At 52.1% G+C, this 21911-nt stretch overlaps 6 protein-coding genes across 6 annotated transcripts; 1 reads left to right on the top strand and 5 right to left on the bottom strand.

Moving 5' to 3' along the window:
* Nucleotides 1-1897: 1897 nt before the first annotated feature.
* On the bottom strand, nucleotides 1898-2630 carry PG985_012701 (uncharacterized protein; the record flags this gene model as incomplete). Its single annotated transcript, XM_066832467.1, has 2 exons — nucleotides 1898-2316; nucleotides 2414-2630. 2 exons carry the CDS (start codon nucleotides 2628-2630, stop codon nucleotides 1898-1900), a joined length of 636 nt encoding a protein of 211 aa, XP_066680517.1.
* Nucleotides 2631-5477: 2847 nt separating this feature from the next.
* Nucleotides 5478-6472, bottom strand: PG985_012700 (high osmolarity signaling protein SHO1; the record flags this gene model as incomplete). Its single annotated transcript, XM_066832466.1, has 2 exons — nucleotides 5478-5981; nucleotides 6041-6472. The coding sequence occupies 2 exons, from the start codon at nucleotides 6470-6472 to the stop codon at nucleotides 5478-5480; spliced, it is 936 nt and encodes a 311-aa protein (XP_066680516.1).
* A 5528-nt stretch (nucleotides 6473-12000) lies between these two features.
* On the bottom strand, nucleotides 12001-12691 carry PG985_012699 (uncharacterized protein; the record flags this gene model as incomplete). Its single annotated transcript, XM_066832465.1, has 2 exons — nucleotides 12001-12407; nucleotides 12499-12691. 2 exons carry the CDS (start codon nucleotides 12689-12691, stop codon nucleotides 12001-12003), a joined length of 600 nt encoding a protein of 199 aa, XP_066680515.1.
* Nucleotides 12692-13692: 1001 nt separating this feature from the next.
* PG985_012698 (AVT6-involved in amino acid efflux from the vacuole) lies at nucleotides 13693-15458 on the top strand (the record flags this gene model as incomplete). The annotated part of the gene is made up of 4 exons (XM_066832464.1): nucleotides 13693-13867; nucleotides 13933-14557; nucleotides 14609-14724; nucleotides 14776-15458. 4 exons carry the CDS (start codon nucleotides 13693-13695, stop codon nucleotides 15456-15458), a joined length of 1599 nt encoding a protein of 532 aa, XP_066680514.1.
* A 1524-nt stretch (nucleotides 15459-16982) lies between these two features.
* PG985_012697 (uncharacterized protein) lies at nucleotides 16983-18316 on the bottom strand (the record flags this gene model as incomplete). Its single annotated transcript, XM_066832463.1, has 2 exons — nucleotides 16983-17414; nucleotides 17465-18316. The coding sequence occupies 2 exons, from the start codon at nucleotides 18314-18316 to the stop codon at nucleotides 16983-16985; spliced, it is 1284 nt and encodes a 427-aa protein (XP_066680513.1).
* Nucleotides 18317-19208: 892 nt separating this feature from the next.
* On the bottom strand, nucleotides 19209-21487 carry PG985_012696 (uncharacterized protein; the record flags this gene model as incomplete). The annotated part of the gene is made up of 7 exons (XM_066832462.1): nucleotides 19209-19215; nucleotides 19283-20320; nucleotides 20400-20498; nucleotides 20550-20801; nucleotides 20877-20988; nucleotides 21054-21298; nucleotides 21378-21487. 7 exons carry the CDS (start codon nucleotides 21485-21487, stop codon nucleotides 19209-19211), a joined length of 1863 nt encoding a protein of 620 aa, XP_066680512.1.
* Nucleotides 21488-21911: the final 424 nt, after the last annotated feature.

Here is a 21911-nt window from a genome sequence, read left to right as displayed (position 1 = left end):
CCTCTTATAAAAGTATATACTGTTTATATAAATATAGTATAGTTTATTTATTTTTTTAAATAATATTTTATATACTTAAAAGAAGTAAGTAAAAATATTATATTATAGCTAAGTTTTAAATTATATTTATTAAGTTTTACTAATACTTTATAATAAAAACTATTATAAATAATACTCTTTGATTTTAAATTATAATATATAAAAAACTTAAATATTACTTTTAATTATATAATATATAATATAAATAATATTATAAATAAATAACTTAATATAAATAGTTAATATAAAGTAAACTTAAAGCTTTATACTAATATATTTTCACTTAAAAGTTTATATAATAAAGAAAAATACTATATATTTAATATTAATAAGAGATTTCTAAGCAGTTAAACTAGGTACTATTAATATATATTTTACTATCTTAGCTATTGCTAGCTTGTTTAAGGGGAGGCACTCTGGAACTACCAACGCTGCATTAGCAGCATCGAGAATGAGGTTGACATATTAGTGTCACATTAGAAAGTAACTAGTCTAGAATCTATAGTCATAGTAATACTAGTTCTGAAAAAGGGAACACGCTCACGTGACTTAATTCGATGCCAAGGCCGTTCTTCAGCCAGCATGGCTGGAGGTGGCTTCCCCTGCCTTCGGCGTGAGGAAGGGGGTGGCGTTTAGGTTACAAGGTGCAGCTGGCGAGGCGCTCACGTCCACCGGCAGGTTGCTAGGACCCGGAGTGCTGGCGTCAAGGAAGAAAAGGAGCAGGTGGCAATGGGGCCGACGTAGATAGGGCGTGCAGGGTGGTTGCGACAAGATGACCTGAAGACGGAAGAAGGGTGTTAGTGACGGAAAGGGGGCAGGTTAACGAGGGGAAGGTGCTGCCGACGATGGAGAGTAGCTGGCGGTGGGGGATAGTTGGCGACGTGGGAGAAAGTGCTGGAGTCAGGACGGGAGATGCTGGCATTGACGAGGGTAAATGGATAGTTAGCAGCAGACTGGCATCAATTGGCGAGGTACACATACAACGGATCGCAAAGCGCCTGACATTTAATGACGGAATAGTTGAGTAAGTTGTAAGTGGAGAACGCGGGCCGAACCGTCGACTTGTCAATCTTAAATCAAGTACATATATATTCGAACCTGGAAGTTCAACTAAGGGGTTCCAAATGGAAAATATGAGCAGAAAACGAAAATAGAAAATTATTTTAAGCAGAGCGGCCCCTGGTCGCATTCCCGAGAGTTTGGATGTCAAAGACTTGGTTTTGGCGGCCTGTCGCAGTGCTAGGAGTGCGTGAAAGCATGCGCCTACTGGCGAGTTTAGCACAACGAATGGCATGAGAGCAGGGGGTTCTGAGAAGTGCTGATCATAAACGCCACTCCTTGGGGTTATATGAATGACCCGAACAGAATGAATCAAGGATTGGGCAAATTAGGATCTTTATCTATGACCTCCGCAACACCTCTCCCTTCTGTCCATCAAAGAGAGCGAAATTGCGGACCCATATTCGCCGTCGATGCAGGCGGGAGAGGAGTCTGTTTATGCTAGGGTTACCTCTCTGGAAGGAGCATCCGCGGCAAAGCCTACTGACGGGCCCTTGCTAGCTGTCAACCCCAAGTGGGCTTAGAATCCATTGCTTATGGTGTGACAGGTAATATACGGTACCTTGCCATAGGCTCGAGTGACAGCGGGAAGGCCCGAGGAATATGACAGCCTAGGTCAAGTCAAGGTATGCACTTGACGGACATCCTCCTGGTAGTCAATCACCGTCGACAGACTTGAAAGTGCTGATATTTGGAACTGATTTGTTTACAGAAGCTTTACCTAATACAGTGCACCACGTCGAAGGCTAGCTGTCTAGTACTCGGATAGATCGCGGCATAGCTAGGCACGGTCTTCATTCTAATCCTCCTCGAACCCTTCAAAAAAATTGAGTATATCCTCCTTGGAGGGCACCCTCTTGCCGTCGCGGTTAGAGGTGTGGATAGTGAGGAAGTCCGGATCCCTCTCCAAAGGGGGGTTGGGGACGTTGACAGATCTGGCGTTTCCCGGTACTATTGGCGCAAGGGGCGCTCGTGCTGGGTCTGGAGACTCCATGTCCAGATGAGATGAGTCGTCTTGCCTGGGAGCAGCCACAGAATCCTCGTTCGAACGTGGGGACGCTGGGTCTTCGAAGATGACCACCTCGGCGGCGGAAGAAGTTGAGTGGTCAGACGGTGATGGGGCGTCGGAGCGACGCTGTCGGCTGCTTGATGCCGTCGAATCTGATTGCTGAGTGGGAGCCAGAGGCGTAGCTGAGACTGTTGCTGGATTGGCTGATCCTTGAGCAGAGGCAAGTGAGTGACAATCCTTGTGATGAAGAGGTGCATATGCATTGTGGCTTGTTATTGATGAGACAGAGAAGAGACGAATACTTACCGGAGACTTGAGCAGTCGGGTCCGTTGGTAGCGTCTGTCTATGTCGTATTGCGAACGGCGACGAAGATGGTGGGAATAAGGAACCACTTTCATCGGTGTCAGGTCGATCCTCAGTGTCGCCTCCAGCGGGAGCAAGGGGACCCGAATCTGGCGACCCCGTATTCAGATAGTCAGGTTGGAGAGGAAGACTGCTTTGCTGCGGCTGGTTCGAAGACATAGTGTCAATCGATCGTCTTAGAAAACGGATTGCCTTGCATATAGCAGAACCGTAGGGGTTGGGGGAATGGATGGCTCTGTAAGGCTGATGATCGATCTGCAGCGCTTGTACCGTGGAGTGAGAAGTTTTGGGGCAGAAAGGAAAGTGGCAGCAATCAGAGATTGAGAAGAAACCCAGGACCTCTTATACATCTGCCTGTTCAGCTCTACTTGTCTCTGTCGCGTCGACTACCATTGCCTAGCCGACCATGTTCGCTTTGAATTCTCGTAGGGCACGTCGCTCGCAGGGCGTGCCGCTCGTCGGGCATGCCACTTGCAAGGTCAGACGCTCGCAGGGCCGGTTACTTGCAGGGACAGTCCCGCCAGGGATCTCCCCGCGGGCAGATTCATAGCTCCCCGGACAGTCGAGGAGGGGAGCGCCCGCAGCGGTAGCAGGGGAACGGGGTGCCATCATATCACATCTCTGACGGCTAGATGCTTGGCATAGTACGATACGATTTGATGGGCGAGGTCGGCGGGAACCATGGAGTCAGTGATAGAGCTTGGTCTTCGGCCTTGTCCGAGGGACGACGCAACGGACATGTACATATCCAACCGACTTGGCGGAACTCAACAGAATACCGAGAACTATTTCGATCGCTGCTTAAGAAAAGTTCTCTTGATCAATCAGTATTGTCAGGTACGTTAGATCGGAAATGAGCCAGGGTGTCACGCACAGTTACATCGCGTGGCCGTTTTCAACTAGCATCTCCGTGTTGACGATAGCCCTACGGGGCGCGAACGACTTCAGGCAAACCAGCGACTAGGCTCTTCCTATACGTCTTGAGCGGTACGGCACTCTTCTCCTTGACCAAATATCAAGACATTACACCCTTTAATTGGCCCGAGTCAAATGGAACACACCCAGGTTATGGCATGCTTGCTATATCTCTCGTGTCATAGACCAAGTAGAATTACCATCAACCCAACCAAGACATTTCCGCAAAAGACGGCCATCTGTAAGTCGTATTGCGGGTATAAGCGATTCTGAGGAGCGGAGGTATCCCGCATCGTACGCGAGAGCATACCGGTACACACCAGTGAGTGGAGGAGAGTCTCGCGGTATCCATATTAAGTACCTCCTAATCGGCACACGCATTAGTCGGGGCTGTGCAGATGCAGAAAACGGGGGGATGGACGTTGGACATGTGTTGCCCCTTCACTCAATGCTTTCTTCTACCTAGCATCCTCGCTTCCTATCCTGACCATCAAGCCATCCTATGCTTACCGCTTTACCGTTCTGCTTGCGATTCCCTGTAAGGCAACCAACCCCTCACGCGCCCGGTCCCCACCCACCAGGGCCTCGCGGGCAGCGGCTGCCCAACGGCTCGCGGTCCTCGAGATACCGGTAATTCATTATATGTACACATCTTGGCTCTTATATCCCCCCCCCAATTACTTTCTAGTACATTCTTAAGTCGTGAAAGCTAATTTCACCCCTACAAGCATATCATTGAAACGAGTTGAAACTCCAATGGCTCTTGAAGATTTCGAATACCAATGCCTTATCTAGATAACAAGGAGTAATCAGTACTCTAGTTCAGTTGATGTGCATCTGATGTCAAGAGGAAGGCGAGACGCACAGTGTCGAAGCCTGACCACAAAAGAAAACAAGGCCGTCGTCATTGGGTTGGCGCGTCAATTTGACATAAACAGCATATCAAATAAATGAGTGTTATATATACATATTCATTCTAAGCCCAGGAATTCGAGAGATGTCCGGCCGGACCCAGCTTATTAGCGGAACATCTCACGGGTGAAGGACGTTTATTCATCGGATGCAGGGGCCGAAAAGCTGGGGAATCATCCAAAAGTAGCACTGACGGCCCCGAGGAACGGAACCCGCTGGACGAAATAAAGTCCTAGTCTAGCACAAGCGATGTACCATATCATAAGATACCTGATTTATGTATTACGTGTCACAAGCAGACTCAAAAGCCCCAAATTATTGTTCAAGGTATTTTCCATTGACTTAAACCGTTTATACAAGTCCCAATGGAGCCTGCTCTGATCGCCGGCTCTCCCAATAGCGTGACATCGTGAATTCCCTCGTTGCGAAACAGGCACCCCGCACTTCCCTTTCCATCCGTGCCAGTGTCGTGTTTCCCACCACACGACAGCACCTCCAACAATCCAGCCCCCAACCACCGCACAGAGAGCTTCCCTCTCATCCCACCTCATGGTCCCGATCACGGACCAACAATAACAGCAGCATTCATCTTGGAGAATGTTCAGTAGGCTGTCTCGTACCCGTGAGGGTTGGCGAGAAACATCGACCTAGTAAGCATGATACCATATATAGGTAGACAAGACGGGACAGGGGCCTTTCGGTTCGCAACGGGGAGAAATACAAAAAGACAAGTAAACGCGGCATCGTAGTAGTAGAGGTGAAGGAGGTTTTGTTTTATGAGGAGCAGATGTCAAGAAAAGAAGAGGTTGTGTGACCAGAAGAAGTCCAAGTCCGTGGGAGGATGAAAAATATGTGTCAAAAAAAGGCATCGGACTTCCTCACTAGCTGCTCGCTAGTTCCAGTAAAGAGCCTCTAGAAAAAGAATATCTAGAGAAACCTCCGATCGTGGGGTATGGGTATGTGTATGCGAAGATTCCTGAAGTTCTTCAAGAAAAGCCCTGGCTCAGATCCGACCTAACACCGAAATCCCATCTCTATGTAGCAAGACCAGGAGAGTTGTCGTGCCAAACAAAGCGGACGACCAGTTCTTAGCCGCATTTTGGAGGGAAACACCAATTGCCGTGAGGAAGGGTAATCGCGGCGCAATGCAAGAAAATCAAATAGCAGGTATTTCCGTGCTCATAATAGAATAAGATAGTTGCTGGGCGCGATACCCGTGTCGCCGTTCTCTTTCCGCGCTTGCCACCATCGCCCGCTAACATCAGAGACTTCCAGAATCTCATGCTTCGAGAAGGAGATCTCATTTTGGTCTTCGGGGTTGGCCTCATAGCTATAGATGGCCTTCGCGCGGTAGGGGTACTCGGTCGGTTGAGCGATCTCGTTCTCGTTCTGTTGAGGAGCCGGGGGCTTGTTGACAGGGGAAGAGGGCCCGGCAATCGGGCCGGAGTTGCGCATGCCTTGTTGCGACAGACCCGGCACAGGCGAGGGGTTCTCGAAGCCATTCAGCTGAGCAGAGGTATACATCTGCGGCTGGTGGGACACCGACGTCTCGGGACGGCCGCCATAGCCACCGTTCATCATAGTCTGGCGATGCATAGTTGACTCCTTAGTCAAAGCGAACGAATCGAGGTAGGCGCGAGGGGTGGCCGACGGGGCAGAGCCGAAGTAGAAGATCCAGACAATCTGATGGGGTGTGTTAGTATGGAAATAACAGGGATATTATTTACCGGAAGGGTACATACTTGGACCATGGATAACAGGATGAAGCCGGCGGCAGCAGCCTGACGTGCGCCGCTGGCTGAGTACACCAGAGCGTTGACGGACGAAGAGGTCAAGACAAGCCCGGCGCCCAAGTAGCCCACAACGGCAACATGGTAGTTTTGAATAGAATCAGCGGCGATAACAAAGAAAACGCCCAGTACGATGAATAGCGAGTAGACGATGGCCCACCAAGGGAATGGTGGGAAGGAGCCGGTGTTCGCATTTTGCTGAATCTGTCCGATGACACAGCCAACAAAGCCAATGAACCATGCGAGCATGGCAATTGAGGTGGTGGCCAGCGCGAAAGGGTCACCGATGATGTTGCCCATGCTGAGGCCTCGGCGGCCGTACGAAGCCCTTGAATGTTCCATTTTCCGCAGTGATGGCGAGTGTAGAGATCCGTAACCGGGCATAGAGAAACCAACGAGGTGGGAGCCGCTTGCAGGTTTTAAGTTGAAAGGGCGGACTGATTGAGCCTGGTTAGCTTAAGGCTCGTGAAGACGGTGGCGACGCAAACACGCACGTCAATAGTAGGTTGTGTCGGAAAGCTTCCACCCGGACAACACCAGCCAGTGTCGTCGAGAGAAGGGTAGGGCTGAGTGCGCCGATCACTTGGATGGCGATTTGACTAGCGGGGATGAATGGCAAAGTGCAATTCGATATGGTGGTCTTGTTGGTTTAGATGTAAAATCGGCTGCCGAGAAGCTGCAGCGATCGAGTGTGGCAGTGTCCAAAGAGCAGAGCGAGAGACCCTGCACGCTGGTGTTTGTAGGCCTTGTTGATTTGCCGAGAATTGGAGGTGCGGAGAAGGGTGGGAGAAGAATAATTGCGATAGGTCCAGCAGCCTTAGTAGACTGTAGGTAATGGGCGTTTCCCGGCTATTCTTCCGTCGCAATGGAAAGAATGGTTGGGGGTGATGGCGAGTGAAGAGAGCTGCAATTAACAGAGGCGACTAGCGAGGGATTCAAAGGAGTGACTGGGAAGCTGGTCCAGAGCTTGGTTGATGGTTCGGGGGGGTACGAGTCGGGATGTCCTCGTGATGGAGCAGGCCAAAAGGTTGAGGCTGAGTAGATGCGAAGTTAGACTCGAGAGATCGATTTTACGAGCTCGTCAATGATATGATGTGATGGCAGCAGTAGCAGCAGGCAGGCAGGCCGCGGGGAGGTGGATCAATCAAATCGATGGTGTGATGTTGCGTTCCAAAGGAAGACTTCCGGTCACACTGCGCATAACTGATGTGCGGTGAAATACAGGACAGCCAACAACAGACAGAAGGGAAATGGGCAATAAAGAAATTAAGCCGTCTGGATCAAAGACAGGCAGAGAAGAAGCGGTCGGATCGTCAGATCCCGACTGAACTATCACAAGCTTCAGGCGAAGGGGAAACTAGAGGGATTTGCAGAGGGAAAAAACAGCCTTTTGCTGAACTCTGAATGATTCAGGTGTTCGGGCGTGGCGGGTGGGCGTGCTGAGGGTATTGTGTAATGTGTTGTTGAGACGAATGAATAAAGGACCAGACGAACCCAGAAAGCGATCCTCCTTGGTACTGGATTTGTGGTTTGTCACGGTCGAATGTTTGCTGGAGTATCCCGGGGGGCCTCGTAAGCGGATACAGGAAGGAGGATGGATTCTCGGATCGGCCTGCGCTTTGGGCAAAGTCGAAATAGATAGATGGTCGGGTCGGGTGTTGTCCTCTTTGTCCTGCGAGCTCCGTCCGCTGGTGGAGGCTGCTGCTTATTTCTGAACCGCTTCCAATTGATTGAATCTCCAGTCCAGTTGCACTTTCTTAATCTTATTCGGGAGATCTGGGGAATGCACAGCGCGCCGATTGCACCACGTAATCAACACCGGGACCGGTGGTCGTCGTCGTAAAAGTCACGTATCGAGAGAGAAGAGAAGAGAAGAATGATAATGAGCGAGTGCCGACTTGTTGCGCCGTGTGTAGTGATTGGTCACGAAGAAAAAGGATGACCAAACGTGAAGTTCGAGACTTCTCTACTCGGCACAAGCGATTAACGGTCGCGAGCGGGAAGATTGATGGTATATTTAGGAAAAGGTGGACAGAGGGCCGAGATGGATGGGATTGATGAAGGGATAGGACGAGATGGGGACACAACTGGAGCACTGGAGACAGAGTGGAGATTTGCTACACGGATGGGTAGGGGGGGTTAGGCTGGTAGGGGGGACTGGGACGAGGAAAAAAGCGAGGACCTGAATGAAATCCATCCAGCAACCAGCGAGCCAGCGCACACGCACGCGAATGAGATGAGCGAACAAAAAAAAAAGAGACAGCAGAAGCCGTCCCCTGGCCTAAGTGACAGTTTGCTACAGGCTTGCACACATGGCAGCGTCTATCAATTTGGCGCGGGATGCACAGTACGCGCAAGCGACACCCGACTTAGAGCAAGGGGTTTTCCCATCGGTTGATTGATCGAAGACAGGGGGGATGGGTAATGAATAGCGCTGAGTGGCTAAAATGAGCTGCTAGATATTAAACGCTATACCTTGCATGGCTGGTGGATGGTGGCCCATGTCCCCTGTTGTGCTTCCTAATGCAGTGCTCTCCAAGAGTCCAAGCCCAGAACCAGCAGCAGGTCGACCGTACTTTGCCCGGCCGTCAGCGTAAAAAAAGAACCAACGGGCAAGGCACTGCCCTCTCCCAACCCCAGGCTCCCGCTGTCAAGCGAGCAGCGCAAAATGAATCGTTTTATTGATTCGCCATGCGTTCGAAATGCAAATGCAACGCTTGTCCTTGCTTCTCGGCCGGCCTCTTGCATTTCTCTCTCCGAGCTGATGCCCCGAGCTCCCCATGGTCCTGCTGCTGCCTGTCTGCCTACTCCGTACCTGATCCCCTTATCAATAAGCCAAAGAAGAGTCGAGACCTTGATGAGACTCCCACATCACTTTCCATGCCATTAGGTATTAGGTAAGCTACATGCTAGTAGCGGATGGAATGAGTGGAATGGCACGGCCAGCCGGCTCGAGACGGCTTCCAACCAGCACAAGCTAAGGCAGGAACAAGAATCCTTCCAGGGCGAAATAATGGGTCGTATCTCCGTCTAATCCGTCGCGTCCCCTCAAGTCTCACCGACCCGAAGAAATTTGGCCCGACATTAAAAAGGCCAGCCAGCAATAAGGTATTCTTTTGTTTTGTTTTCTGTCTGAATCAGCACACACCTCACACATCGGGTGGCTGCCTTTCGCACGATCAACTTGTAGCAGGTGGCTTATCTTCTGGCAAGATGTTTGGTCTGTGAGCTTGTTTGAGGTGCAACCAGGATACACTTGGAAAACCTGGAAGCACGAGGGTTCGAAAGGCCATGTGAGGGAGGGAGGGGAAAGGGGGTGTTGCGTGAGATTGCTGCCGATGCTGTGATAGGCTGCGAGACCGGGTTTTGTCTCGAGGTTAGGTTCTCGGGTGTGCGAGCCACTGCACGCCAATACATATACATTAACCTCGCCGTTGTCACACCTGCCCACCATCGCGTGTGTCCCCATACCCATACCGGCTTGCCGGCAACGGCTTGGTTGGAGGAGAAATTCGCATGCTGACTGACTGACTGTGTCTGTGGCCGAAACGTTTACACCATCTGTCACGCCGCAATCCGACCTCGAGCGCATGCAGGGGAAGCCACACAGGCTAAAAAGGGTAGCGAGGTTTTGGAACTGCTCTCCAGCACCGAGCCGATTGCGCTTGTGTCTCGCTCCTTGCTGCTAATCCGAAAATAAAGTTGCTGGTCTAGCATCGCGTTGAGCATTACGGAGTATTGGCCTGCATATTGATTCCAGATGTTTCACAACAACGGACTCCAGCAGAGCCCGGAAGGCAGGAAGGAAGGAAAAAAGAGGCGCGCTGTCGCACTCGCTGGGTAGGTAAATCGTGGGCCACACCCGCCCCCCTCATCGTCACCAGATCCAATGCGATCGGATTCCACCACGTTTGGTTTCAGGCGTTTTGCTGTTGTGACTTGTCTCTTTCATTCCCAAACCTTCGGGCTTTTGGCTTGTCAGCATCCAAGGCCCAGAAGCAAGGCCCATCGAATTGATGCTGACGACCTCGGAGCCAGGTGCCGGGCCTGATGACGCTTCTTCGGCACTGCTGAAACGTCCCAACATCAGCACCGTGGTCCCTGCCTGGCCCAGCTAGTGTGCCATGAACGGCCTCGACTGGCTCAAAGTCCACACAGCGACCTGTCTAACGAGTCGGCACGCTAAAACAAAACGTTTTCACTTAAAACGCTTTCCATATGTCACAATCTCCGGCCAGAATGGATATGTCCCAATCTCACTCTCCTCAAGTTGTGGCTAGTAAGGTTTCGTATGGGGATTGGATAAATCCACGATGGAAGGAAGTGGTGGATATCACTTCTTTCCAAAGTCTGGAATAACGTTTATTACTTTACCACACCTCCCGCTAAGCCGTTGAGGCTCAAATAGGCGGCCTCACAGTAGGCTCATGAGGCTCAGATTATATAACCGGGAACCAACTTGTGGCTCCTTTAGGATCTTCGAAATAATACGATGCCGCGTCCTTCCCGATCCACGGATGAGCAGGAGAAGGTGGTAGGAGGCGGCGATCCTCATCCGCCCGCCTATCTGATCGACTGGGTGTGATCCCGTAAATCCAAAACGTACACATCATCACGGTCTGCATTAGTTTATCTGCTTTACTTACTGTACATCCCCATTTGCTTTACTGTCTATCCACCCACCGACTACGATATGCACTTTAGGTAAGCTAGCTTAACTGCCAGCTTTTGCCCACGACAGGAGAAGTTCAGCGTCGATCACCCTGCAAGCGCATTCCGGCATTGAGATGGTGTAGCATTCTCCATCTGCCGATCAAAGCTCAGGTCACCTCTCGCCACATGTGGCGGTGCTTCAACATCATATGTGGCGTTAACACCTCCAACTTGCGACTTGAAAAGCCATGTCTGCTCGGAAGTTGGAACGCTTCATACTGTAGGAGTTTTGGAGTGTCACAGACACACCGCGTTATGGTGGGTTGTAACAGCCCCGTGTCTGTTCTCATCGACATAGCCAACCTATCTCGGCGATTGGCAACTGAAGACAGAGGAGGCATTGAACGACGGCAAGCTACCGAGAGCTGCTAATACCTGAAACACGTGTCCGCCGCCTGTCTGTCTTGTCATGCCAGTTTGAAAGAAACGTATCATCCGATCCAGGCGGAGCCCTACGACCACATGGCATGAAACACGGGTGGTGAAGAATCCGGGGGGATGCACTATCATCACATATGTACATACTATTTTCATTTCATCGCATGATCATCGAGACTCGACGAGACCATATGGCTATTCTTTACTAGTTCGAAGCGATCTCGTCGTGGAATGTCGAGAGTAAACGCTTCTAATACCCCCCAACTGTTGTCTGAACCGATGATACTAAACTCTCAATCCACGCGAAAAGGTCGTATTTATGATACAGTTGCTCGGCGTCGCGAATCATTGTCTGTAGTTTCTATAAGTGGACGAACGTTTTCGCCAAGAAGATTCACAAAACGCCTGGCAGAAGTCTTGGCCCCCTGACGAACTCTTGAGTATGCACCTGAAGACGTCTTTGTCGCGGATCCTCCCCATGCGCCAAAGTGAACAGCGCTCACCCTGTTGAGCCATGGTCAGTTGCACGTAGGATGACGTAACCTCCAAATGCTTCGCCATCACGCGTGACATACCACTGTAGAATGCCCGGCATACCCTCGAACATCAGAGCAGGAAGTGGTATAAGCCATGTCTTCTTAGCTCCCCTTAGGGCTTTGCCATCGAACCAGACTGTTATAGCCGAGTAGACAGCGTATGCGTTTGCGCAAGTCCAGGTGGCCCCCCCTTTTCCTTTCAAGTATGCAGGTATATCTCAACGTCGGCGGGTGGCAGGTTTCGCGGGCCTACTTGGTCTCCTTAATTCTCGTTTCTGATGATCATCATACCTCCTCCCGCGCCTTCTCCACCCTCCGGACGCCGCGCTCGACCCGCTCGATACGCCCCTCAGCATTGGCGACAAAGTCCGCGTAGCCCACGACGCTGTGCTCGTACCACTGCCGGATGGCGGCCTCGCTGCGCGCGCGGAGCTCCGCCATCTCGGCCCGCTGCGCCGCCTGCGTGGCCTCGATGCCCTTCATGCGGGGCAGCAGCGCGGCGAGCGACGCGCTCAGCGCCGGCTCGGGCACGGGCGTGTCGGCGATCGAGGTGAGGGCCGACGCCGTGGCCGGGTAGGACGGGGCCGCGGCCAGGACGATCTGCTCGAGGGAGTCGGGCGGGAGCAGCGACTCGGACGGGGGCTGCGCCGACGTGGAGCGCGGTGGGTCGAAGAGGTCCGGCTGAGCATGATCTGAGGAGGGGCGCGCGCGCATTGCGAGGTTAGCTAAGTGTTACGTTTGGCCAAGCCCCCAAAGGAGAAGACGAGTCTCGGTGTGACAAACATATTTTCAGAAGATCCTTGTAGGTGCTGACGCGTTGCAGCAGGGTCGCAAACCGGTGTTCCAGTTGATGCAGGCTCGTGATGGCCGGCGTCTTTGCCTGCGGTGCTGTGTGCCCGTAGAGGACATATTCGATCCGTAGGAGGCGGGCCTCGAGGTACGAGAGCGTCTCGAGAGTGGTATCGTCGAGGGACATCTTTTGCAGAGGTGGATACCTTTTCGTTCGTAATGCGCAGCGCTGCGAGAAGTCGGATGCCGTTACATTAGGGAAGAGGCATAAAATCGTACTATTGTCCGCAAATTGTCAATCTGGAAAGAAGATTGGGAGAATGTCAACAAACGAGCGAGCGGCGGATTACCAGGGATAAGGCTGAAAGACAATTGCAACCGCGGATGCCACTAGCTGCGAATTTCCAGGGGCAGTAAAGCGCTGGGAGCACGGGGGCGCTAAAAGCCGCGATTGGCTTGCTTTTTAGGGGGGAACACCCAGCCTAGGCCGCACCCAGCTGCAGCTGCAGAGCTGCTCTCAATTAGCGACACCCTAGGGCACCCCCACAGTAGCACCCAGTAGCACCGTCATCTCAGGCATGTTCCACATGGGGGACAACTGACGAGACACACCTGTCATCTTGTGCTGCGGATTAGAGTTGCCTGGCTGAAAGTTACTGTCACGATCAGATCATTAGAGATCATTCCGCTCTGCATGCTGCATCGCCAGGCCTGGCCTACGTAGTCTGGTTTTCCCTGCGCCCGGTTCGGATACATCGTGCAGCATTACTTAGTTATTCTGTCGTTTTCTGCTCTTTCGCCTCGTCTTGAGTCGTGCCGGCTGCTGATTATGATATATCTGGCCAGCAGTTTTGTCGCGCCGATCACTTGTGGAGCTTTCAGGCTTCCCCTTCTCGTCCTGCTCCATTTTACATAACCGCCCTGGGGCCCGGATTGAACAAAATACGACTTGAAAGCCAACGAGATCGGAAAACCGGCCAAAGGGACGACCATTGATTCGAGATCCAAGGCCCAGGCTACAGGACGGTCCCTCCCATCCGCACCTCGTCCGTAAAATCGTGCGAGCCAGAGGTCCACACCCGACGAACAGACCGCCTTACCCTGCATTCGCTAGCATCGACAGACTTTCTTAATAGAACGACCGCCCGGCTGAACCTCTCTCGCCAGACTCTGGCCTAGCCTTGCCCTATGCCGAATTACTCGTCCATTTCTGATGGCCGCGCCGCCGCTTCCACTACACCAAGTTCGACCTCGGGCGACGTGACGATGTCCAGGACACGCAGCCGTCGAGGCAACCAGAAAGATGCCGGTCACAATGGGCAGGCCACCACCGCCAGCAGCGTCATCAACCTGCTCAACACCAGTACGCAAACAACCCCTCCAACACGATGCGCCATCTCCAGAACGAAGCTAATATCTTCCTCGCAGTTGTCGGTGCCGGCACCTTAGCGATGCCCTCGGCCCTTTCGCATTTCGGCGTCGTGCTGGGTGTGATGGTGATCGTTTGGTCGGGCTTCACATCTGCCTTCGGCCTCTACCTCCAATCGCGATGCGCTCGCTACCTCGACCGCGGCAGCGCCTCCTTCTTCGCCTTGTCGCAATTAACGTATCCGAACGCCGCCGTCATATTCGATGCCGCCATTGCCATCAAGTGCTTTGGCGTCGGTATATCATACATGATCATCATTGGCGACCTGATGCCAGGAGTAGTGCTGGGATTCGATTCCAGGGCTGAGGATATATCTTTCCTCATGGACAGAAACTTCTGGATCACCGTCTTCATGCTGGTGATCATTCCACTCGCCTTCTTGCGCAGACTGGACAGTCTAAAATACACGAGCGTGGTGGCCTTGGTGTCCATCGGTTACCTGATCATCGTGGTGGTTTACCATTTCGCGGCTGATACCATAGCCGATCGCGGCCCTGTCCGAGTGATTACATGGGGAGGGCCCATCACAGCCTTGAGCAGTCTTCCGGTCGTTATTTTCGCATACACGTGTCACCAGAACATGTTCTCCATCTTGAACGAGCTGAAGGATAACTCGCCGAAGAGGTAAGTCCGTGGATGCCAACCTCGTCATAATAGCTGCTGACATGGGAAAAGCATCATTGGTGTCATCACATCTAGCATTGGCTCAGCAGCAAGCATTTACGTACTAGTTGCGATAACTGGTTATTTCACCTTCGGAGACAACATCAAGGGCAACATCGTCTCCATGTGTAGGTCATCCTTTCCATCCATCAGCATATTCAGATATTAACATCTGCTAGATGCTCCGTCTGTTGCCTCAACCATTGCCAAGGCTGCCATCGTGGTTCTTGTCACATTTTCTATCCCTCTCCAAGTTCACCCTTGCCGTGCGTCCGTGGACGCCGTGCTGAAGTGGCGACCCAACTCGGTCTCGAAATCAAACCGAGCAACCTCGCCCGGTGGACGGCCCTTACTACCTACTATTCAACGATCAGACCATGGTCCTAGTGCGCCCATGTCCGATCTTCGCTTTGCGCTTCTCACAACCGCCATCTTGGTTCTCAGTTATTGTGTGACTCTTACTCATATGAGCTTGGAGCGGGTGCTTGCATATGTTGGCAGTACCGGAAGCACGAGCATATCTTTCATCCTTCCCGGCCTCTTCTACTACAAGATCTCAGATCCCGAGTCGGTCCACCATCAACGCCTAGCTAAGGAGGACGACGATGCGGACACGCCAGTCATGGACGACGAGTCGGATGATGAAAATGTGTTGAGCCAGAGCATGGGCAGCTTGCATGGCGCATCGACTGGCAACAAAGCATCGCACATGCTTTGGCAGTGGCGAAAGAAGTTCCGCTGGGATATGGAACACATCAACCCCGTCCACCTCAGGAGGGCGGCGTTGGCGCTGGCCGGGTATGGCTTCATCGTCATGGGAACCTGCTTGGTCCTCAACATGTTCGTCAGCGTGGCTCACTGAGAGACATGAGATTGCTGCTATTTATCACGTATCGGGGCTTCCTTCCGTGGAGGAAAAGCGACAGCCATGAACTTTTTTGCATAGAACATTTACAATGGGTTGGGGGTATGTTGTTTCTTTGGGGGTTAGGAGGGTCGGTCTCTTTTTTGTTTACCGTCAGCATCTTCATGGAGCCTGGAGTACTGGAGCTTATGGTGCTTGACTCCGACAGACAGCGGTTTTGTACATAGTTGTGCTGTAGATCTGATTTAGTATTACCCCTTAGCGGTGCAGTCATTTCCCAGAACACACGTTTTGCTCAGTCGCTCTTCCATTGCTAGAAGTGTCAGTGTCTTCGCCAATGTTCTTTGAATGCCACTCTAGCACCTGCGCTGAAATGCATTACCTGGAAAATCCCGATTAAAGCCGTTCTGCCTTACCTTTGCTCTCATCCGAATCAAGTTGAAGATTATTTCTTCAGAGACATCACCAAGCAAATTTGTGTTGCAGTGACAGGGGTGCGAGCCCCATACCGGCTAGCGCGCTTAGCTAGATATCTTCTTTGTGTACATATAAGCAGCACAGCACTGCTACTCTCTTTTGTAGATTCTCTTCTTTTAGGACAGCACTTTATACACCATCGCACGCTCTCTCTCGTGCAACAATTTGCTATTACCAATATTTCATCGCATGCTGCTGACAGCCATGGCATCGACAGTTCTCCTCCCCTACGGTTACCGACCCCTTTCTGTTTCTGTAGACCCCTTATCCCCAATGGTGAAACGCGAAATCATCGAGCCCCAGGCGTCCACTGCCAGCGATGTCAACGCCGATCTGCTCTGCTGCCGCCCGAGGAACTGGTATGTTGTCGGGGACGCAGAGCACGAGGCTGCCTTGTATACCTGAGCCGAGCCGCTTGCCACAGAGCCGCTTGTCATCGATGATGCATACTTTCTGATGACCACGACCAAACCTCGCGACGCTCTTCTGCGCTTTCGACTTCCCGATCACATTAGATTGCTCTGGGCTGGCACTCTTTGTACCAATCAGCAGGACAAAAAGGAAAAGGGGCAACAGATCACATTGATGGCCCGAATATACAGCTGTGCTTCGCGTATATTGGTCAGATTGGGCAATTATCCCGAGCAGGCTTCGTCGCTGCGTCAGGTTGGGATACTATCATAGGAGCTTCAACTAAGAAGCAGACCGTAAAATTTCCTTGGCACCTACACATACACGAACTCCCCGCTGAAATGCATCTTTGAATTACCCTGGTTCACCAGGCTATGGGAGATACAAGGAGTAGAGTCAAACGTCCATGTGTTATTCTGCTGCGGTCCTACTGAGCTGCCGTGGTCAACTCTTGTTCTTGTTGTGAGTTCATACAAAGACCCCCCGAAATGGGCAGCGAGATCCTCGACTATCCAAGACCTTTGGCTGCTAGGATTTCATATACTTTTCAATTACCACTAATACTTATTGCCGTAATCATTTGTATTTTCGGATCTGGAAGCTGCTGTCATTTAGGGGTATCTATTCGATTGTTTAAGGCCACTTTCTCTTTCTGGCTTCCAAGGCATTTCTTTCTAGAGGCGCAGTGGCGATCCTGTAAGTGACACCATTCTTGCGCTCCACCGTTTGACAGGTAGCTGTGAGAGAGCCGGCAATTTGCCTTTCGCTGTACTGAGCTAGCTGGGCGGCGAATTCCTCCCTTGGAGCATCCACAACGTGGAAGTCACTCGCCTCTTCGCCATCCGCAACGACGATCTTCGAGATGTGGTTGGCCCAAACAGTCTGACCCTTTTCCTCGAACCTGGCCCAGTCATTGAGGTCGCGCGTCTCGTCCTCGGACGCGATAGGTCGGTGCTGGTCGTTCAGACTTAGCATGACCAGAGCCCAGATTCCCTTCCACGCGAATACTCTCCCTTCCATCTTAGCCCAAGGAAGCACGATATAGTGCACGCCGTATTCTCCCTCCTTCCCCCGACGAGGTAGAAGCGGAGCAAGGTGACCTCGTCGCCGCTTACAACAAAAGCGTATCTGGTCTTGGCATGTACGCAGTGCATCAACGTCTTGCCAAGGGCGGCATAGACCCTTTGGGACATCCGGGCCGGATCCGCCAACTCGGCGGGATCGAATCGCATGTGCTCTTCGAAGTCGCAAGGTACGATGGGGCGTCGCCGTGGCGGTGGCCGCCACCGCCGCCGTGGCTGTTGTAACGGGCCTTCGCCCGGCGCCTGCTTTTCCTCGCTTTCTCCATCTTGGGCTGCCTCGTAGTACACTATCCACTTTGGCCTTGTGACACGTGTGCGGTTGCCCTTCGTTATTGGTATGTCTACGCGTTCTTGTCCGCCCGCGACTTGCAGCACGTTACCAGAATTGACCCGCTCCTGCAATTCTTCGGCGCTCTTTCCGATGGCTAGGTCGACTACGGGCCAGATATCACAGGTAAACCAAGTGGAGATCTGAGCCACGTGTCTGAGGGTATAGGGTCCATCGTCAAGTGTCGCACGAGTGCGGAGGTAAGCCCAGCTCAAATCCGTCGATTGGAATCGATATTCTCGTCCCAAGAGGAAATCATGAAACATGAGGTTGATATTCTTCTCTGTGAAGTCATCCCAAGCGCTTATGTGTTTTCCCGAGACCGGAATGTAGTCTGGACCCCATTGAGCGACGCCGCGGCCCGAGGGAATGCTCCTGGTAACGGGCTCAGGGAAGTCGAATAACAGATCAAGAGTTGTAAACTCTTGCCTGTGCTGATAAGACTCCAAATCTTCCAAGGCGCTATCATTCAAAACGGCATCGGCATCGGGATCTGACTCTTGCGTATCAGGGCTGTTTTGCGCCGCCAGCTCCTCTTGGTTGCATGTGCGCTCCATTGCTGAAGTGTGAACGCTATCCTGATTGTATTTCCAAGTCGAAGTTTAGAGAATTTGCGAGACACGCATATAATTGAGTTCCGGTGTAGGAATGGCTAGTAAACCCGCTTCATACAGGAACACCATAAGAAATGGTCCAAGACGTCACTTCATAACACAAAGAGTCACGGAAAAACGAGGATGATGTGACAATGACTTAGGATAAAGGACCTTATTTCCTTGTCTTTCCAGGCGAAGAGCATTACAAGTGCTTCAATCTGCTTCGAATAGTTTGGCCAGTCCCCCGTCGATGAATGACGACGGTGGTCCTGCAATCGGTACATGGCACGTTCCCATTGATTGATCGGAGAATCCCACTTTAATCTAATGCGAATTCTGTTGTTCATGTATCTGAGTGTGGCGTGCTCTGTGCGAGTGTTTTGTCCCTGTTGGCTTTGGCTGGTATCAGATCACGAATCATAACAAGAAGAAAGAAAAATACTACTTCTGTTTAGCCAACTTGGTTGCGGTCATGATAACTAGGGGCGGAAAACAAAGCTTGGCTGCCCTGTTTGTGCGAAGCAGACTTTATGCCTGTCCGGATGTTACTCACCAAAAAATAGTTAGATTGCAGCTTTGTGGACACGGAAGTGCTGCTACTTCTCATGTACAGCTTACAACGAACCATGAAATCCGATCAAGTCAAAGCCACCTCTCTAAGCACATACATCTATGTATGATGGACTTGTTCCAATGCATATATGACAATGGAGTAACGCTTCTGCATGATATTGTCACTCTCATGGCTGCCTTTCATACAGTGGGAAGAAAATATTCACACCGAAACTCTGACATCTAAACTTGCTATGGTATCTAAAAAAGGAAAAACAAGTCCCAGAACGCTCATGTCAAATCACCAACTGTAAGCACGAGTGTTAGTATCAGTATATCCGAGTCAAGCAATGGAGAAACAAGGGCAAAACTCACGAAAAGTGCTCAGTATGCAAGTAAACCTCCCTAGCCCCCTCGTTCCCCGACCCCAGGATACGGAGCTGCGCCGCCGCCGCTGCCGCCTGCACCTCCTCCACGACGCCGCCGGGCCCGCACGCCACGATAGCCAGGGACTTGTTCGGCCGTCGCGTGGCCTCGCGTACCGTGCGCCCGATCTCCGGACGCCCCGTCCGGGACTCGATTTGCAACGCTCTGCTGCTATTCCTGCTACTGCTCCTGCTACCGCTGCTCTGATTGCTGGATGACGACACCTTGGTATTGGAGAGGTTCGACTTCTCCTTCATATCGGCCTCGCTATCGTGAGTAGTGGATGTCGTCGACATGGCAGTGCCAGCACCGCCTCCTGTCTGGAACACGGTAATGCGGATCCCCTGAAGATCGAGCGGCAGCCCGTTGGACTCCATGAAGTCCGCGAGGGCCTCGCCGTACCACTGCACGAAATGGCGGTCCCGTGTCGCAATGAGGACCTCGACCCGCGGCAGCGAAACCAGTCCAGCCTCGACCTTGGCAGAGAAGGCCCGCCGCCTAAGCAGCGCGTCCATGACCAGGCCGAGCGAGAAGGGCGCGCCGGCGCCGCAGGCGACGATGAGGTTGTCGTCGTAGGAGCTGAGCGGCTTGCCCTTGATGCCGCCGTAGGGCCCGTCGAGAAGAACGGGGACCGTGTAACCGCCGCGGTTCTCAGCCAGCTTTGAGAGGCGCCCCGTGACTCCCTGGCGGGCCTGGACGTAGAAGACGAGGTTGGACTTTTCGTCGGTCAGCGGCGACGCCGCGGCGGGGACGCTGCAGACGGTAAAGGGGTGCGAGGTGAAGGTGTGTGCCTGCAGGGCCACGAAACGCAGGAACATGTGCTGCGAAGGTTGCCAGGTCGTCCGCGCCGGCACGGTGATGCGCATCGTGTGGTCCGAGACCATGTCGAAGGTGGCGCGGAGGCCGAAGCCGAACTCGCTGTAGGTTCGAATCTGGGAGTACAGGAAGGAGAGAGTGTAGAGGACGCCGGCGGCGATGAAATAGTGCCTGTGGGTGGAGAGTTTGTCAGTACTTACGAGGCTTCGACCCAACCTAAAAAACTTGGTGGCTCAGGGGCATGACTTACCATGACGTGAGTGTATAGTCACAATGGAAGAACAGGAACAGTACGAATATCAGTGCGGCAAGAAGATGGGTCGCCTTGAAAAACTCGTAGAAACGATTACTAGGGGTATGTTAGTGAGTGCGTCAAGGTACTTCATGAGAAGGGACCCACCGGATAAAGGAGAGGGACATGAACTGTAGGTAGGCTTGGGCTACCAGAGCCACGACACCCGACCAATAGAAAATGGACATGGTCCATTGCATCGCCATGTCGCCCTGCTGGATGTGGACAACTATGAAAGGAAAGGTGTGTATCAGCGATAGGACGAACATAGCCCATCCGGTCCAGTTGTGAAAGATGATGAGCTTCTCATGGGAGACTCCGGTTAGAGTGGCGATCATGTTGGCTTTGGTAGAGAGGATGCTGGTGTTCGATTCAAGTCAGCGCCGGTCTCCATTGTGGTCCATCGTCCCCAGTTGCGCCCGGGTATTTGCTTACAGGATGAAGGGCAAACATGCCAGGGCCATCCAACCCGCTCGAGTGGCGATAGGCGGCGAGCTGCCAAACGCGATATCGGGCCAGTAGTAAGGTCCAGGTCCCAAGGTCATCGCTATATTCCGTCAGTCAGACCTCTTCCCTTCACTTCTCGAAACTCGGGGGCTTGCAAGAGCATACCCAAGAAGAACAGGGCGCCGCTCGCCAGGAGAAGCACGACTCCGAGAGAAGGCGTCAAGTATCCTGCCACCTTGTATCGTCGATATGCCAGATATCGGAAGGCCCCGAGAAGTTTCTGCCATGACGACTTCTTGCTGTGCGCCCCGGTAACCAACCTGGAGGCCCAGAAGCTGATCATGCATGCAGCAATGACGCCGATGAAGAAGTAGAGCGTCCCGAGTCCGTATACGAGGTCGGCGATGTACCTGAAGGGAGGTTGTCATATTGTTAGTTCTCGAGTCGCTCGACTTTGTCACACCAGGAGGAGAAGCATATGTTCCGTACCAGTTCCTGAACCGCGATCTACTCCATGTGCACTGCTCGGGCGTCAACTCGCACATATCCATGCGCGAGGACTCCAGCATGATGGGCTGGTCTAGCCATGGCAACGGCATCGTGTCTGTCGCTATTTGCCGTTGTAGATTGGTCTGGATCTCGAGGCTATCGTTGCGCAGCAAAGAAGTGAAGAGATCAATCGGCAAGGCGCGAGTAAGATTGACACAAGTCGGAAGATTACTACCATCAAGCAGTACGGGGTAGTGCCGATGTAAATACAGCAACAAGTCGAACCGCGCTTGACATTCAGCACAAGATGTGTAACAAGACCTGAGGCCTTTTCGATTGGTGCACTTTTACGGATTCTGCCAACGCCCAAACACCAACAACTACATAATCTGACACAGTGCATCTCCGATAAACCTTAGCCCTCCTAAAAATCGTCACGTAGGTGTGCATGCGACGTGTAGGTACAGACAGGCAATGTAGGTTGCGATGAATTGCTACGGTAGCTGCAAACTAGGGGAGGCCCGTGGGGTGGTG

Source organism: Apiospora marii, assembly GCF_038362585.1.
Source record: "Apiospora marii strain CBS 49790 chromosome Unknown utg000009l_segment0_segment0, whole genome shotgun sequence".
Taxonomy (NCBI): domain Eukaryota; kingdom Fungi; phylum Ascomycota; class Sordariomycetes; order Amphisphaeriales; family Apiosporaceae; genus Apiospora; species Apiospora marii.
The sequence above is the reverse complement of the archived record's forward strand: the minus strand, read 5'-3'. Positions and strand labels throughout refer to the sequence as shown.